The 16,072-nt window shown below is 34.4% G+C and overlaps 1 protein-coding gene across 1 annotated transcript; it reads right to left on the reverse strand.

Annotated features, from left to right (window-relative positions):
- Nucleotides 1-12,260: 12,260 nt before the first annotated feature.
- Nucleotides 12,261-15,793, reverse strand: LOC131611410 (GDSL esterase/lipase At5g14450-like). The gene is made up of 5 exons (XM_058883439.1): nucleotides 15,538-15,793; nucleotides 15,207-15,413; nucleotides 14,951-15,123; nucleotides 13,719-14,007; nucleotides 12,261-12,693 (listed from the first exon to the last, which is right to left on the reverse strand). The coding sequence occupies exons 1-5, from the start codon at nucleotides 15,785-15,787 to the stop codon at nucleotides 12,443-12,445; spliced, it is 1,170 nt and encodes a 389-aa protein (XP_058739422.1). The 5' UTR covers nucleotides 15,788-15,793; the 3' UTR covers nucleotides 12,261-12,442.
- Nucleotides 15,794-16,072: the final 279 nt, after the last annotated feature.

Raw genomic sequence — 16,072 nt, forward strand, 5'->3', positions numbered from 1 at the left:
TGAAGAATATCCGTTGAGGAACGGCTGATTATAAAAAGAGTCATTACAAAATGATTTTTAGAGTAGTACTACCACGTCTGTCCTTTTCACAAATCAAGATGATGGAGAGGTAGTGGAATAAAGCTTTTATGTACGGTGTACTTATCATTGCTAATGGTAACATTTGACTTCTCAGCTTCAGAGGCTTCTGATAGTTGATGGTTGAAGCATGAGTAGAGTCTTCTCATGATTAAGTCTTCAGTCTTCATAACTTGTTTGCTCGGAGCCTTGTCTTTGAGACTTCAGCATTTTTCTTTGAAATATTATTCTTCAGAATTTCAAGTCTTCAGAATCTTCAGAACTTCGTCTTCAGCACTTGGTCTTCAGAACTATTTGTCTTCAGAAACTTAAGTCTTCAGAGCTTCAAGTCTTCAGAGTCTTCAAAGCATCGTATCAGAGTAATGACTTCAGATGCTTCTGAAGCTTTGCTACTGTTCATCAGAACTTGTGTAGCGCAGAAACATATTTTGGTAGCTTCTGATGTTTTGGCCACGCCTTTTCATCAGAATCACTTCTCAGAAGAGAATCCATGAGATCATTGGAACAACAATATCAGATATCTTTGGATCTTTCTGATTGTGATCAGATGCAAAACCATGCTCGCTTCTTGAGATTATGACTTTTTGTTACACATAGTAACTCGCATAGGATCTTCAGCGCACATCTTGAAGGTGTTTGTTTGATCTGATAACTTCGATAGACTTAGTCTTGCACAAAAACAAACATAAAAAACAAATAGTTCTTTCACAAATACTCCATTGTTATCTCAAAACTCAGAGATATATTGCAAAACCAAATATTGTTCTTACAGTGTCATCTTCAGAGTAGAAGACCGTTATAGTCAAATTAGTATATATAGGGATCTTAGTAAATAAATTTTCCGTGTGTTCAACATTGTACAAATTCTCAAACCTTACTCAAAGTATCTAGCATTTTGAGAAACGAGTCTCTCTGAGAATGTACGTTTGAAGCATAGTTAGTTTCAGTTATAAAGTAGTTATTTACATTCAAAGTCTTTTATAGTTTTTATTTATCTTTCCTGTCGAAAACCCTTTACTTTTCTTGCCCAACTTTATCTTTTTTTGTCCTTTACATTCAAACACTAACCTTTATAGTCATTTATTCCTTTTCTCTTAAGATTAGCTTTACATTTAGGCCTAGAAACTTAAATTCATTGAAACTAACCACATATATGTCTTTAGGATTAATCTAGTCGATCATGCGAGTAATCGAAGTGTATAAATTCGGAGGACTAGCGCTTGCTTACCAAAATCAAGGGTAAATAGAGACATATTTACCCTTGTAAAAAATCTATATTTTTTCTAAATTATTTTGTAAAATATATTAAAATTTATAAATTGATAAAAAAAATTATAATTAAAAAAAAATCATTGACACTATTGAGTAAATACCATGTGGGACGAATCCCAATAAAAAAAGTCATGTAAATAAATAAATAAATAAAGAAAAAACTCGCATGACATTTCCACGCAATCATAAAATAAATAAATAAAATAGAAATGCCAACACAACAACGCCACATCATCAATTTGGTTGACCAAATCCAGCGAGGGGGCAAATCAGGGGAATCTACAAATTACAGGGATGAAATCTGTGTTTTTTTTACAGGTTATTTTTGGGGTTCGCCCCATATGACAGGGGACAAAATAGGTGTTAACCCTAAATTCTATTATATATGTTAGATAAGCAAAATAAAGGTACGTATATATAATATGTAAATGACAAACCTATCTTTGGAAGAAAATATATTTAATTTGATAAAAATAAAATAAATATTTATATTTTTAAATTTTAAATAATTATTTTACATTTAAATATTCTAATTTATTAAGTTTTAATTTTTTATATTATATAAAGTTAAAAAATTACCCTTATAATACTCAGACATATTTTTAAAAATTATTTATTAATTTTATTAATTTAATATCAAATTAATTTTTATTTATATTTTGTCATATTTAATTTTTTTATTTAAAATTATATTTTATAGAGATAAATAATTAAATTATTTTCTTATCCAATCCTGTATTCTAACCCAGCTCATATTCAAAACAATTATTTGAACTAGTGAGACAGAGGGCCAGTTTGTTTTAACTTTAAAAAAATAGATTTTTTTTTTGTACTTTTAAAATTAGATTTTTTAAAGTTTTTAAAAATATTATAAATTTTTTTATATTAATTTTTCCTTAAATGAAACATTAATTTTAAGGTTAAATATGTTTTTGATCCCCCTAAATATAGCGGTTTTCAACTTTAGTCCCTCTAAATATTTCCTTCAAAGAATGATCCCTCTTCATCCACACTTTTAGTCCCTCATGCTAACGTCCGTTAACAGAGCTGACGTGACACTAACACGTGGCAGTGACAGCTGTCAAAGATGCTGACGTGACATGCCACGTGGCAAAAGTAAACATCATATTGGAGTCTATAAAATTTTGTAGCTAATCTGCAGCTGACGTGACACTAACACGTGGCAGTGACAGCTGTCAAAGATGCTGACGTGGCATGCCACGTGGCAAAAGTAAACATCATATTGGAGTCTATAAAATTTCGTAGCTAATATGCAGCTAAAGTCGTAGTTAATCTCTAGCAAATTCAATAACCAGAAAATTAATAAGTTCTTGCTCTTGCTCTTGCTAATAAGTTCTTTGAAGATCCAGTTGTGGGTATGCCTCCAGCAATTTCGATAAGTTATCAATTCTGGTTCATGTATCCTATCAGTATAAGATGTCTTGATGCCTTTGCACCTTCTCGTTCACATGGACTATAAATTTGTCTGCATGAATGATATACAGTTTTAAATTTTCACGGGTTTTAAAGAGACAGAATATGTTATATGATTTAACATCCTTCATTGTGTTGGAAAATTTAAAACTATTGTTTTTGGTCTAGAAAATAGAAGGATTTAAAAAAAGCATATATATACTGTTGTAAACACGGTTTATCATTGTATGACTAGTCTACAAAGGGAAGAATATAGCACTGAGTCAAAATATCATTTGACTGTAATTTAAATGGCTAATTTCTTTTGCAAACCACAATTATGTCTTTTATGGGATTTAATCTTTTCTTTTTTTTCATATCAATAGATCAATATGAAACTAATAAAAAAATGAAAGTTCAGAAAAACATAAAAATGAAAATAAAGCTTACTACACTAGGTCCATGGTGGAACATTAATTTAACAAATAACAACAACAAACAGAAGCACACAAAAAACAATGGTGAATAGATTTTTTTAAAACCAAAACTCACCTAATAAATAGATTATTTTTATTGTCTTTGTTCAAAATGATGGTGATGTTGAAGTAGTGGTTCGGATGTAGCGAGTGTTTTTAAGTGAGGTACATAAATTGTGTACTAAGGGTAGAGATATCGAGTATCCCTAATTCCCTACGAATGTTGAAGTATTGCTCCGTTGCTGATCTAGAATCTTCGGCTTAAACTCCTAACCTTAGGGTTAGGGGCCTTGGTTCTGGTGACGATCCCTGGTGAGTAGTGTGTAATCTAGATATCATAGCGAAAAACAACAATGGCTAAGCACCTTAGAGGCGGGTGGACGGAAGTCGGAGGTAGGAGGAAGAACGGGGTGAAGCCTGGTAGCTGGAAGAAGAATGGAGAGGCGAGAGGAGATGACGGTGACTGGAAAACCTCAACTTTTTTCGTGACTGAGTTTGCGGATTGCTGGGAGGCAAGGGATCTGTATCATGAGTTTAAGGACTTAGGAGACATTGACGAGGTTTACATCCCGAACAAGCGAACTATAAGGGGGAAGAGGTATGGCTTTGTGAGGTTTTTCAACGTTGCGGACGAGAAACTGTTGGAAACAAAGCTGGACAACCTGTTTCTTGATGGGAAGAAGATATTTGCTAATATCCCCAAATTTGGGAGAGGGTCTTTAGCCCGAAGGGGTGATGTAAGTAGGCGGCAAGGAGAAGCTGAAGGAGGTCTCCCTGTAAAACTTCGGGACAGAAGTAAATTTAATGGGAAGGTTGGTAGTGAGAGGCCCAACGCAGGAGCAACTTACGCAGAGGTAACTAAGGGTGAAGCGTCTATTAAATGTTTGGATTTCAAGGTGGAACGGAACCAAGTTCAGAGGTTGGAGAGATGTTACATGGGTGTCGTAAGAACTCCAGGGTCGACGTACACCATGCAAGATTCTTTCTACTCTGAAGGATATTTCACTATCAAAGTGATACCTTTAGGAGCAAACAAGTGTATATTGGAGGACGTGGAGGAAGGTGCTTTAGAGGCGTTGGTGGTAGAAGAATCAGCGTGGTTGAACGTATGGTTCAAGGAGGTTAGGAGGTGGAAACCAGATGACATTGATGGAGAAAGAATAACGTGGCTTAAAGTGTTCGGTGTTCCAAGTGTAGCGTGGAATAAGGAGTTCTTTGGATTTATCTCTGAGAAAGTAGGGTGTCTCATACACGAGGATGTTTCTACAGCATCTGCATTGCGTATGGATGTAGCTAGATTGAAGATAAGGACAGACCGTTCTACGTTGATCCAAGAAGAGTTAAAGGTTCAGATTGAGGGAATAGTTTTCCAGTTACTTTTGGTGGAGGAAACTTTTAGTGTTGGTGACCACTCTTCCAAGAAATCTATTTTAGAGTTTGAAAACCCTGATGAATCTTCAGTAGATGGATCGGGAGGTGGATCAGAGGAAGAAGAAGATGAGGGTTGCGATGAATATGTGCCGGAAACGAATGAAGGGGCGGATACCAAGGGTCCGGCAAAAGGATTGGAGACGGAGGAGCAGATACGCGGCGAGTTTCTCGAGGAAGTGAACAGTCGAGAAAAGCCAGAGATTGCTTTCGATAAGGCAAAAGGTGTGATGGTGACCTCTCAAAGGATACCTTTGGACTCTAGTGGAGTAGGTAAAGAAGAGGAGTTAAAGTTGGCTGCGTTAGAGTTGGTTGTCAGTACTAGGTATGATAACGAAAAGGTGACCCAAACTTCGGTGAGAAGTCAAAATAGATTGGATCTCCATAATGGGCCGAGAAACAAGGGCCCAAGAGGTGGTTTCCTCTCTTTTGATGAGGAGTGTCTTCGGTCCAAGAAGGCAAAGCCCAAACCAAGAAAGAGTAAAGTGTTAGAGGACCTGGGGAAAAAGGTGGAGGTGAGCCAACCTTACTTTGCTTGTCTGAACCCTAAATTTCTCCCCAAATTAAAAGCAAGTAGACTAGAAGACCCAAAGGAAGCAGATGGTGAAGACAATTACTCTGGGGGTTCGGTTTTATGCTGCGAGTCGATGTCGGATTCAGATATTCTTCAATGTAATGCCAGGTACCATGAAGAATCAAATGTGGGAAAATTTTTGAAGGATTCCCTAGTGAATCTGGGTCTGGAGTGTGTGGGTGATGATGGAGTTATGCAGAATTATATAGAAGAAATGGAGGCTAGAGATATGCAAGGGTTTGAGAAGGCGAAGGCGCAATTGAGTAGTTTGAGATGATTGTTGTATCTCTGAATATTCGAGGAGGGGGGAGTGTCATCAAGAGAAAAAGGATTGGTTATTTAAATCAATCTGGGAAAGTGGATGTCTGTTTCATACAGGAAACAAAGCTTCAGGAGTTTAACGCTCAAATGGCAGAAGATATGTGGGGTGCGAAAGAGGTGGGGTGGACGAATATTGATTCTCAAGGTGCTTCAGGTGGCTTGGTAATTCTGTGGAGGCCTGAGGCCATCGTTCCGGTTCAGAGTTTTAGGGGTCCGGGATTCGTGGGTGTCAAAGCAATGGTTAAGGGGGTGAGCACAAATTTTGTTAATGTCTATGCATCATGTAACGCAAGAAGGAGAAGAGAGACGTGGAGCTGTCTAGAAAGAAGGAAAGAGTTGGATATAGGGGAGGAATGGTGTATAGGTGGAGACTTCAACACAGTCTCAAATGTGGAGGAGAGAATTGGGAAAACTGCAGATGTAAACAGAAGGGACATGGCTGATTTTAATAATTTTATGGGAAAGATGAATCTGGTTGATCTCCCTTGTGTGGGAAACAAATTCACTTGGTTTAGTGGCAACGGGAAAGCGATGAGCAGACTTGACAGATTTTTGCTATCAGACAAACTGGTGTGCGACTGGACTTTGGTTAATCAGTTGGTGGGGAAGAGAGTTCTGTCTGATCACTGCCCTGTGTGGTTGAAAGGGGGAGTTAAAGAGTGGGGGCCAAAGCCGTTTAGGTTCAACAACTGTTGGCTTAAACATGGAGATTTCGAGAGTTTCGTCATAAGGGAGTGGGGTTTGTTGACAGTCAGGGGTAGAGGTGACTATTGTTTGAATGAGAAGTTAAGGAATTTAAAAGCGAGGCTCAAGGAGTGGAACAGAGAGGTCTTCGGTTGGATAGACTTGAAAGTTGATGAAAACATTGATATTCAATTCGATCTGGATCAGTCCCTCATCACAAATGCTGGAGGTGACGTGGAAGAGCAAGTAGAAGAAAGAAGAATTATTGCAGATAACATTTGGAGTCTGCTAGAAACAAAGGAGAGTATGCTCAGAGTTAAATCTGGGCAACTATGGTTAAAAGAAGGGGATCAAAATTCTCGTTTCTTCCACAACTCCCTGAAGAGAAATGTGAGAAGAAGATGTCTATCCTCTGTCCAAACTGAGGAGGGTCTGGTGGAAAGTGTGGAGGGAGTGAAGCATCATATTAGGAGTCATTTCTTGAACCTGTATAAGGAACCGTGTGACCAAAGACCTATACCGGGTGGGATAGACTTCAAGAGGTTAGAGGCTAGTATGGTGGACCAGTTGGAGAGACCGTTTTTAGAAGAAGAAGTGAAGCAAGCCGTGTGGGACTGTGACGGGAATAAAACACCTGGGCCAGATGGATATACGATGGAATTCTTTAAGTTTTTCTGGGACACTATCAAGGAAGACATTATGAAAGTTTTCTCTGATTTTCACTTTAATCCGGTTCTGACCAAGGGAAGTACATCTTCTTTCTTAACACTAGTTCCTAAGGTTAGCAGCCCTCAATCCCTATCTGAATATAGGCCTATCTGCCTTGTTGGGAGTCTGCAAAAGATTCTGTCGAAGGTTCTAGCGAAACGGCTGAAAGTGGTGGCTGACAGTTTGATATCAAGCAAACAAACAGCGTTTATTAGTGGGAGAAACATTCTCGATGGAGTGCTGGTCGTTAACGAGATTATAGATTTGGCAAAAAGGGAAGGGAAGAGTTGCTTGATATTGAAGGCAGATTATGAGAAAGCTTATGACTGCGTGTGCTGGAAGTATTTGAGATATGTATTGGTGAAAATGGGGTTCGGGAACAGGTGGATGAGTTGGTTGGAGCAGTGCGTCTTTACGAGTTCGATGGCAGTTCTGGTTAACGGGAGCAGCACTTCTGACTTTAAGGCACAGCGTGGTCTGAGGCAAGGAGACCCGCTGTCGCCTTTGCTCTTTGTTATTGCAATGGAGGGTCTAACCCGTCTCATGGACAAGGCAGTTGAGGTTGGGAGCTACAGAGGTTTCCAATATGGAGTCAATAACAGTGTGGATATTTTACATTACGCAGACGACACGATCATACTAGGAGACGGTAATCTCCAAAACTTGTGGAGTTTGAAGGCGGTCCTTCGGGGCTTTGAGTTAATGTCAGGCCTCAAGATCAATTTCTTTAAAAGTAACGTTTACGGTATTAATCTTGAGGAGGAGGTCATGCAAGCAACGGCGTCGTTTCTAACTTGTAGTGTCGGCTCTTTCCCGTTTAAGTTCTTGGGGGTAAAGGTAGGAGACAGCCCAAGGAAGATTAATATGTGGAAGGACGTGGTGCGGAGTGTGAAAAACAGATTGGATGTGTGGAGAGGGAGGTACCTTTCGATAGGAGGTAGGATTGTGCTTATAAATTCAGTCCTGAATGCTATCCCCCTTTATGCTCTTTCCTTCTACAGGGCCCCTAAAGCGGTAGTTAAAGAGTTAGTAACAATTCAACGGAATTTTTTGTGGAACGGTTTGGTAGAGAAGAAAGCAATTTGCTGGGTGAAGTGGAAAGACGTTTGCAGAGTTAAAGAAGAAGGGGGTCTAGGCATAAGAGATATTGAAGGTATGAATGTTTCTCTTCTTATGAAGTGGAAGTGGCGGATCCTAAACGAGCAAAACGCGGTTTGGCACGAGTTGTTAAAGTATAGATATCCCAACCTAGAGGCAAAGATGTTTGTAAACGATAGTAAAGTGCTTCACAAGCGGGATTCGGTGTGGTGGAGGGACTTAGTTTCTACTAATGATAGTGCTGGAACTAGAGGATTTGCTTTTTCTGATGTGGTTACTTGCAGGGTCAAGAATGGAACAAAAACATCCTTTTGGTTTAGTAAGTGGATAGGAAATCAATGTCTTGCCGAAGCTTTCCCTGAGTTGTACGGCCTGGCTGCTAACCAGTTTATGACGGTGGCGGAAGCGGGGCGGTGGCAGGAAGAAGTGTGGCAGTGGGAAGTGCACAAATGGTGTGATAGTGTGGGGGACGTGGAGTACAATTTACTGTTGTTCCTGGAAACCTTGGCTATGCAGGTTACGCTAGAGAAAGAAGGAGAAGATGAGTTTGAGTGGGAGGTTAATGTGGGGGATGGATTCTCGGTGAAGTCGTGTGCTGTTGCAATAAGGAAGAAAAGTACCAGGGCCTTGCTAGAGCAAGCAGTGCGGAAAAAACTGTGTTTTATCTGGAAAATTGCAGCTCCCTCAAAGGCTCAAGTCCTAGCCTGGAGAATGGTCTTGGATAGGATGCCGACGAGAATGCAACTGAAGAAGAGAGGTGTCCTCAATGACGAAGCTGACTGTTGTTGTGTTTTCTGTTTAGATCAAATGGAGGACACTAACCATCTTTTCGTGGATTGTCCGGTGTTAGAAAAGATTTGGGAAAAAGTGGGAGTTTGGATAGGTAATTCTATTTCGCTTTCGAACCTTGAGCTAAGAAACTATCTCGCTTTCTTTGATAAAATTAAGGTGCTAGACGAAAGGTTAACTATTGGAGGTATTTGGATGGCGGTAGTGTGGACTATATGGAATACGCGGAATGCTATAGTATTCAGGGGCGGTAAGTTTATTTTTGATGATTGTTTTAGTGCTATCGTTTTATCCTCCTGGAAGTGGTTTCGAGCAGTTAAGGTTTCTTCTGTAACCGGTAATTTTCATGTTTGGAACGTTTTGCCTCTAATGTGTATTAAGAGGAAAACATCTCTGTAATCCCTGTGTTGATTTAATAACATTACTTATTTAAAAAAAAAAAAGTGAGGTACATAAATGGTGGAGGTGTGATGATGTTTAGTGTTGTGTTGTTGTAAAACTTAAGGTTGTTTCTGCAGAGTTTCTATGGAGAGAGAATGGAGAGTATGGAGATGGTTGTTGAAGATGGTGGTTTTTGGTTGTGGAAGAGATGTAGTTAAGTGATTATGGAGGTTGCAATAAAGGGTTGTAGAATTAAAGTGGTGCTCATGGTGTTGTTGAGAAAGATCAAACTTCCCTCTCTTACTGTGTCTTACTTAGTGAAAGAAAGAAGCTGGTGTTCTTCATTAAGAAACATTATAAATCATCCTTCTCAACTAATATTTGATGTTGCAAAAATTTGCAAAAAAAAATATTAATTTTTTAGTTATTAAATTTGCTAGAGATTAGCTACGACTTTAGCTGCAGATTAGCTACGAAATTTTATAGACTCCAATATAATGTTGACCTTAGCCACGTGACATGCCACGTCAGTATCTTTGACAGTTGTCACTGTCACGTGTTAGTGTCACGTCAGCTTTGTTAACGAACGTTAGCATGAGAGACTAAAAGTGTTGATGAAAAATTTTAGAGGGACTATTCTTTGAAGAAAATGTTTAGAGGGACTAAAGTTGAAAACTGCTATATTTAGAGGGACCAAAAACATATTTAACTCTTAATTTTAATATCCTATAACATAAACATATATTATTGAAGACCAAAACTTAGTCAAAATCACAATTTTTTTAAAAGTGCTATTTCAAAACAAAATTTTTTGAAAATCTATTTGAAATAGCTTCAAAATTAGGTGATATTTTGAAATTTTGATATCCAATTTTTTATATAAATAGATGAAATATCTAAAATTACATTTTTTAAGGATAAATATTCAAACCAAATTTTCATTTGAAAGTTTTATAAAAAGTTATTTTATTAAAAAATTTTACACAAAATTAACACTATAAAAATAATTTTAAAAAAAATCCAAAATAAACTGCCCAAAATATAATAAGTTTTAGGATTAACTTATCATATTTAGTTGTATCATCGAATATTAGATTAAGATAAAATATGATACAGATATCCTATTATTTCTATTATCCTGACACCAAACGGATCCTTAAATCATAGGCAAAAAAAAAAAAGAAAGCAAAAATGGACATCATACATTAAAAAAGAAACATCAAGACAATTTCTTTATATACATCTCTACCTTTTTAGCAACACGCAGCGAAATTCCATAAATGCTCCTATATTTCGGAAGTGCATCTACGAAGAGACATTTTTTTTATCAAAAAAGGTGACTTCGGATGTGCACTTCTGAAAAAACTATTTTTTTAGAAAAAAAGTTGCATTCGGAGATGCACTTCCGATATCACCTCTTAAGATATGTTTGAGAGTTTGGAGGGGAATGGAGTGGAGAACTTTGGAAAATAGGGAGAATTGAGTGAAAAAAATAAAAAGATTTTGGGTATGAGGGTTTTTGAAGGTTTGATTTTCTTCATAACACCAAAAATCCCATAAAATGGGGGAACTCAAAAATTGTATTGAAGGAGTGTTTTGGAAGGCTTACATAAATTTTCCAAATATTTTTTAGGTTGTTATTTTGAAAATTAAAAATTTTATAATGATAATGACTCTTTTATCATTCTAAACAAAATTATTTTCTTAAAAAATGTCAAATATTTTTCTATATTTTTTTAAAATTCGTTTTCAGAAGCCTTCCCCTCCTCTACCTCCAAACTCCCAAACATAGCCTTAGAATATTTTAAAAATACACTTCTGAAATATTCAGGATATGTCAATTCGTGTCTCTGCCAGGTGTTTCCTAGTTGCATTGTAGAAGAGAAATCTGGCGCTGAAGTCTCTTTTGCTGATGGAATTTAACAATGAACTCATCAGCACGTTTATCTATTCCTTGGACGTACACCACTTTCACTTCTTCTCTAAAACCCATTTCTATACATTATTCAACCCCATAATCAAGTTCTTGCAACGACACTACCAACGTCCAATTCAGCTTTCACCGCAACAATCCAAGCGAAGCAACAACAAATTTGCTCATCACCATCAACAGCGTCAACAAATTCTGAAGAGGAAGCTTTTGTGGAAGCCATGGCCATAGAGGGTTTTTCTTTTTGGAGATGCATCTCCAAAATAATTAAAAATATAAAAATAAATGATTTCGAAGATACATCTCCCAAATAAAGAAGTATTTTGAGGTTTTCAGCCGGAGTCCTTATCCCATGACCATGAGGTCTATAAAATAATTGTCAACATAAAACCCAAAAAAGAGAAGAATTATTTTATTAAAACTCAAGTTTTACAAGCTGGGCATAGTACTTACTATATATATATATATATATATATATATATATATATATATATATATATATATATATATATATATATATATATATATATATATATATATATATATATATATATATATATATATATATATATATATATATATATATATATATATGAGGAGGGATCAAATTACACCCGAAGAGTTACACCACAAGTTACACTCGTTCAATAACTACATTTCGAATTAATATTTTTTAAATTCAACCGTTGGATTGAAACATAATATCATATAGATCATACCTATAAAGTTTGAGCTTAATCTATAATGATTTACTATACGATCAAGATATCCAAAGATTAACGTCAAAATGAGCTTTCATATAACGTTAATTTTGATGTAATTCAATGACATAGTAAATCATTATAGATTAAGCTCAAACTTTATAGGTATGATCTATATGATATTATGTTTCAATCCAACGGTTGAATTTAAAAAATATTAATTCAAAATGTAGTTATTGAATGAGTGTAACTCGTGGTGTAACTCTTCGGGTGTAATTTGATCCCTCCTATATATATATATATATATATATATATATATATATATATATATATATATATATATATATATATATAGGCCCAAAAATAAACAATTTGTTAGAGTAAATTTCTCTAACAAACATCAGCCAAAATAACAAAACAAATAAATCCTAATTAATTAAACACAATCTAAATATTCAAATTGTAACACTACCAAATTAAAAGTATGATAATTTTGCTATTAGAACTTTTAAATGGTAGTGATAATTTGCTGTTCTTATCACCATATTATTACTTGCATAATTTTGATAAACATAGGATGCAGTAAATGCTAATGATTAATTTGACACGAGTGTGTAATGGGAAGTGGTGGATCTGAAAAGGAACCATTGAGTATTCGATTGGCGACCCATTTATTAGCTGCCTCAGTGTAGTGCACGCCATCCCAGCTTATATACTTTGAAGGATCTTTGCAAGATTTTGGTACAATTTCTTTACCATTAATCGTTGCTTTATTTCCACAATATACATGGTAACCATCTTCATGATATCCACAACATATCCCAGAAGGTTCAACAAATCCTGCAATTTAATCCATTCATCAATTTATAATTTAAGGGTTAATTATATAATTAATTTTATTTTATTTGGATCAAAATTCTCTTCATCGATACATTATACTTTACTTTCAAAATCCATCGATAGGTTCAAATTTAAGAATTATTATCCGAATGCGGTCTTAAATGAATTTCGGATTATCAGACTCTTAATAGATTTTTTTATTTTAAAATATTAAGATAAAATTCCAAAAAAGTTATTATAAATAAAATTAAAAATTATATTATTTTAAACATAATACATTTTAATACATTTTTAAGTATTATATTATTTCTTGCAAATGTTATAATGTGTTTCTAAATACAATATATATCTAAATTGTATAAAATAATATTTGAATATTTAATATAAGAGAAAAATTTATATAATATAATAAAATAATGTTGATTATATTAATATATAATATTTAAAAAAGAAATATTGAATAAAATATAGATAAAATTTAGTGAGGTGACAATAATCAATGTACTAATGTAAATATTAATATATATTTTTTAAAATTTATAATTATGTAAGTCTAATGGACTATTCACGACGCATATGGACTAAGCCTAATAGATAGCGGACTTTTCATGACTTTATTAAAAAAGCCTTGAAAAATATTGACTACAATTTTAAGACGCAAACCATATGATTTTTTAAACCGATAAGCCGAATCATATGAACTAACTCATTTTAACTTGTGACACAATTAGAGATAACCGAACTTTAATAATAAAATATATTTTAGCATCTTTTATATTTTCTATAAAAATTACACGTGTGGACATAAATTACACATTTGAAAATTTGAAGCATAATTAATTAAGTTATTCATGAACCAATAAATATTTCTGACACACTATTTCTTAAGGAATAATTAAACTTCCTCAATTAATTTCTTTTGTAATGTCACGTGAACTCGCAGAGTCTTGCAACCATATTATAAAACTAAACATAACTTAATTTGGTTCAGAGAGTGAGCTTAATTTGGAGGGTCATGTTCATACCTGACTTTTTAGCATTACTGATTAGCTCATATTTTGCAGAGTACATGTCGACATATGTCAAAGAAGCATTAGGGAGCAATGTCCTTAACTCAACAACTTTGTCTTTGAGCTTTTTATTGAAGTCTTTGGCCAAGTCGTTTTGGTAGTTGACGCAGCCGTTTTGATCAAGATAACCAGGCAGGAAAGTTATGTTGTGGTTGGCATTGTGAATTGGCATGGAAACTGGTAAGCAACCAATGGGGCCTGTATTGTGTATCCAAAATGTTCTTGCTCCATAACTATATACATTCTGTGTGCCAAAATATTAATACTTGTTACAAAATGCATGAGAATTTCGATTTTTTATTTTTCAAAATATATATGTAAACTTTTAATAAAAAATGACACAAAATTGACTACTACTAGTATTGATGTATTTTTAGATCTATAACAGTGTAGTTGACTTCTTTGGTCAACAAATTGTGTTGTTAGATCTGTAATAGTATAGCTGACTCTTTGGTCAATTAATCTATTAAAAGTTTATGTGTCAGAAATCTTTGCAATTAATCATCAGACTAATTTAATGAATTAATATAGAATTATCGTAAACTCTAAGGGTTGGTTCAACGGCGTCGGTGGAGGTTTAGGTCTTGCACTCCTCTCAAGGTTATTTTAATCATATGTAAATTACTCTATGAATATTTGTAATAAGCTGATTGTATATTGGAATTGCAAAATAAAATAAAATTACAAACAGTAAAATTAAAACTGGCCACAATGAGAGAAAAAAATTAATCATTTAATTTACAACTAGTTATTTGAAAAATAAATAAATTAGTTTACAACTAATATATGATAGATTTATACACCATGTCAATTTGTGTTATATAGACAGGAGGCGTAGGTTAACAATTAATATTGAAAAAATTTAATTTTTAGCCAAGAAAAAATAGAAAAAATATTTTTTTATATATCTATACTAACAAAACAAATATTAAGAAAACATGTTATTATTACTCATTTATATATATTCCACCCGTTCATAACTATACAAATATTAGTATTTTTTTATTAAGAATACATTCCAATATTACTTTATCTATTAGATTTATTAGGAATGATTTAATAAATTTTATTATTAGTAATTATTATAAATGATTGATCATCATGAATGAATGATTTTTAGTTAGATATATGGAGAAAAAAATATACATTTATGCACCATAATATACAAACAACGTATGTCGACTTACTTGAAGTTGTTTTGAAAAATATTCCACAATATTTGAGATCAATGTTTGGGAATCTTCTTTTCCATACCTACTAAGAACATAAGCCATATCATTTTGACCTATATCAAAAGTGTAAATAGCCTTGCCAAACTCCTCTGGCTTTGGATAATGTGTTATGTAAGAATTTTTATTTCCTGCAATTCAAGATCATATAACATTAAACATCAAGCTTAAAAATATGCTGTCTTCAATTCTCACGAATATTATTATAACCAACCTTGTGTGAAGAACTCGGCGGTGCGTGTTTTGAAATTGTTAAATTGTTGTACTTGGATTTCAAGAACAAAAGGCGTTCCGCCGTCGAAGTAGGTCTTGTTTTGTCGCATGATTGTTGATGATCCTGCTGCAAAGTTTGCACCATGTCTATAGTTTGTTCCAATTGAGTTTATATAAGCACTCAACAATGGCATTCCAAGGTGCTTTGCTACATATACACATATATGTAAAAAAATTATTCACATTTTACTGTATGTTGTGAAATGTGAAATAATTCACATTTCACAACTTACATATAAAAAAAATATTGAAAGGATAGAATTATATTATACCAATGAAATCTATGATAAGACGGCCATCAGAAGCTCTGCCAACAGCTTCATGGAAGAAAGTTTGACCATAAGGTAAAATAGCAGGGAAAAATGCTGCGGACATAGAACCAGTATCTGAATTTGAGTCACCAAAATTGAAGATTGTTTGAAAATCACATGGTTTTTGGGAGGTTTTTAGTTCCTCTGCTTGGATACTCACTAACCAAGAGAGTAGAAAAATAATAGTAGCAAAATGTGTGAGGGGGGCCATTATTGTCACTGCACAAAACAATACAGCACAAGGAATCTCTTATTGTGTGTGTATATATAGATACTTGTGATTTTGGAACTTAGTGTATAAGTTTAAATAGTAATAATGTGTCAATATTTGGGTATCACGTGTGTTGCAAGCTATAAATATATATATATAAAGAAGAAAATTGAAGATAGTGAAATCCACTATGTTATGAGTGTAATGGACTCAAGGCCCATTATATAATGTTTTAATCTAAAGTCACATGTGATACTCACGGTTGTCTTTTCTCAATAAATTGAA

This window comes from Vicia villosa, linkage group LG6 (genome assembly GCF_029867415.1).
Source record: "Vicia villosa cultivar HV-30 ecotype Madison, WI linkage group LG6, Vvil1.0, whole genome shotgun sequence".
In the NCBI taxonomy this organism is placed as follows: Eukaryota; Viridiplantae; Streptophyta; class Magnoliopsida; order Fabales; family Fabaceae; genus Vicia; species Vicia villosa.